Source organism: Sprattus sprattus (assembly GCF_963457725.1).
Source record: "Sprattus sprattus genome assembly, chromosome: 3".
NCBI lineage: Eukaryota > Metazoa > Chordata > Actinopteri > Clupeiformes > Clupeidae > Sprattus > Sprattus sprattus.
The window spans coordinates 56,584,656-56,587,155 of NC_137922.1; the positions used below are offsets into that span (position 1 = coordinate 56,584,656).

The 2,500-nt window shown below is 47.0% G+C and overlaps 1 protein-coding gene across 1 annotated transcript in view; it reads right to left on the reverse strand.

Moving 5' to 3' along the window:
• rln3a (relaxin 3a) overlaps positions 1-514 on the reverse strand; it is a gene marked incomplete at both ends in the record, with an annotated part of 1,280 nt that extends 766 nt beyond the window's left edge. The window contains one exon of the mRNA XM_080835612.1: positions 349-514. Within this exon, the coding sequence (XP_080691738.1) occupies positions 349-514 (166 nt within the window). The remainder of the gene's footprint in view (positions 1-348) is intronic.
• Positions 515-2,500: the final 1,986 nt, after the last annotated feature.

Genomic DNA, 2,500 nt, shown 5'->3' on the forward strand with positions numbered 1-2,500 from the left:
CTCAGGCTGGCACTGAATGACTGATGCACGCTTGTATCACGAGCAGGCTAGACTACTGTTACTCGCTTTTGTCTGGTCTATCAAAAAAAGCCTTTAGTCAACTACAAACACTACAGAATGCAGCAGTCCTCACTAAAACAAGACCCAGGGTGCACATCACACCAGTTTTAAAATCACTTTACTGGTAACCTATTTTTTTTTTTTAATAGATTACAAGATTCTTTTACTAGTCTTTAAATCACTCCATAGTCATAGTCCCACCACACCTGTCCTCTGTCACCTCATCTCAACTGTCTCCCCCTGTCCCCCTATACCTGTCCTGTCCTGAAGGGGGTGCCTGGGCCTCACCTGTGCTCCTGAGGGAGCGTCTCCAGCGCGATCCCCCGCAGGTGAAGATGACGGCGCGGATAAACTCACGACCGCACAGCTTCACGCCGTACGTGGGCCCCTCCATGGCCCCGGAGTCCCCAGCCAGCAGGCACACGGACAGAACCAGAACCACCGCTTTCCACATCATGGCGGAGACGAGAGAAGACGAGGGAGAGACGGAGAGAGAGAAGATGGCTGGAGCAGTGGAGGCCGAAAGGACTTCAAGCGAGTAGGTTCTTGTCGTGGAGAGAGAAGATGGCGGGAGCAAAATGAGGCTGAGAGGACTGCAGGTAAGTAAGTTCTTCTCGTATCTTGTGGATCCCCCAGAGATGTTGTCCTCTGTCCCCCTCTCCGTCCTGCTTATATAGGGGTTCTGTGCGTACGCTAGCCGAGGCCCCAGGTCCAATGAGACCCCCCCCCCTCGCTCAGATGACCTGCCGATAAGAGGAGGCTGGGGAGGGGTGAGGGGAGCGCGACCTTTGTGGAGACAATGCTCGCAAGAGAGGAATAATGAGACGATCCTGGCCGAGGGACGCTAATCTGATCAAAAAAGACATTTCTACCCGCCTGCGCCACCGTTGCTTCCCACGAAGGTCACCCAACGCTGCGCCCTTCATCACCCATCACCCACCGTCGCCCCGCATGACCTCCTGCCATTCTGTCCTGTCACCACGGAAACACACCACATGATGTCATTACACAGGGCGGACTTACTACGGGCAGATGACTTCACCATCCTCTTCCAGAAGTCCAGGTATCATTGGGAACCTATGGATCATCATTGAAACCTATGGGACATCATTAAGAACCTATGGGACATCATTAAGAACCTATGGGACATCATTGGGAACCTATGGGACATCATTGGGAACCTATGGGACATCATTAAGAACCTATGGGACATCATTGAGAAATTGGGCACCCTGTCACCCTTACAAAGCTTATGACTAAAATCTCCACACGTACCAAAATAAATTCTTAATAATATCCCCATACAACGAGCAAGGCAGTCTCTCTCTCTCTCTCCCTCTCTCTCTCTCTCTCTCTCTGTTTCTCTCTCTCTCTCTCTCTCCCTTTCTTTCTCTCTCTGTCTTTCTCCCTCTCCTTTTATATCACAATGCTAATGCCTATAATAATACTGATAAAATGGCCATATTGCCTACTGTTAAACTGACTACTTAAAAGTATCTCCTTATCTGTTTCCCAAATTGATGCCTATTAACAAAAATGTTCTCTCTCCCTTATAGCATGTTTCAACTGCCGATGGATGTGTAACCACTGCTCCTCACCCTCACTACTCCTCACCCTCACTACTCCTCATCTACGCATATGGAAAGCCAAACTCTACCCACTCACTCTGTTTTTTTCCTTCTCTTCTAGTCTAGACTATCTTTGCGACTTTGGGTCCTTGAAAAGCGCATTATAAAACAAGAGCAATCAGAGATTTCTGACCTCCAGCAAGGCGGTACACAAATCCGGATCCAGAATCCGGATCCAGATCCGGATCATCCTGAAATTTTAATGGGGCTGTCCCAGGACCAAGATGCACCTCTTGTGAAAATTTCAGAAAGATCCGCCAAGTAGTTTCTGAGAAATCTTGTCCACAGACAGACAAACGGACAAATAAATAAATAAATAAATAAATAAATAAATCAATAAATAAATTAACGGACCCGATCGCATAACCTCCTTGCTGGAGGTAATAAAGGTATTATTATTATTATTATTATTATTATCTTCGCTATGGAAACGCTGCTGTATTCTCTCCACCCGAAACCTGTAGAAACCCTGCCAACTGCACCCACTGCCACCACACTGCCCTACAATTACAATTGTATTGTTATGGCGCTATATAAATAAAATGTCATTTTGTGTCTGTGAGTATGTGTGTGTGAGTGTGAAACGCCTTACGCTTTCAGTAGTATTAGGAGTGTGTGTGTGAAGCACCTAAATCTTTCAGTAGTATTAGGAGTGTGTGTGTGATGCATCTTAAGCTTTCAGTAGTATTAGGAGTGTGTGTGTGTGTGTGCATGTCTGTGTGTGTGTGGGTGCGTGTGTGTGTGGGTACGTGTGTGTGTTTGTGAGTGTGTTTCTGACGTAGATTTGTGTGTGTGGATACGTGTGTGCGTTT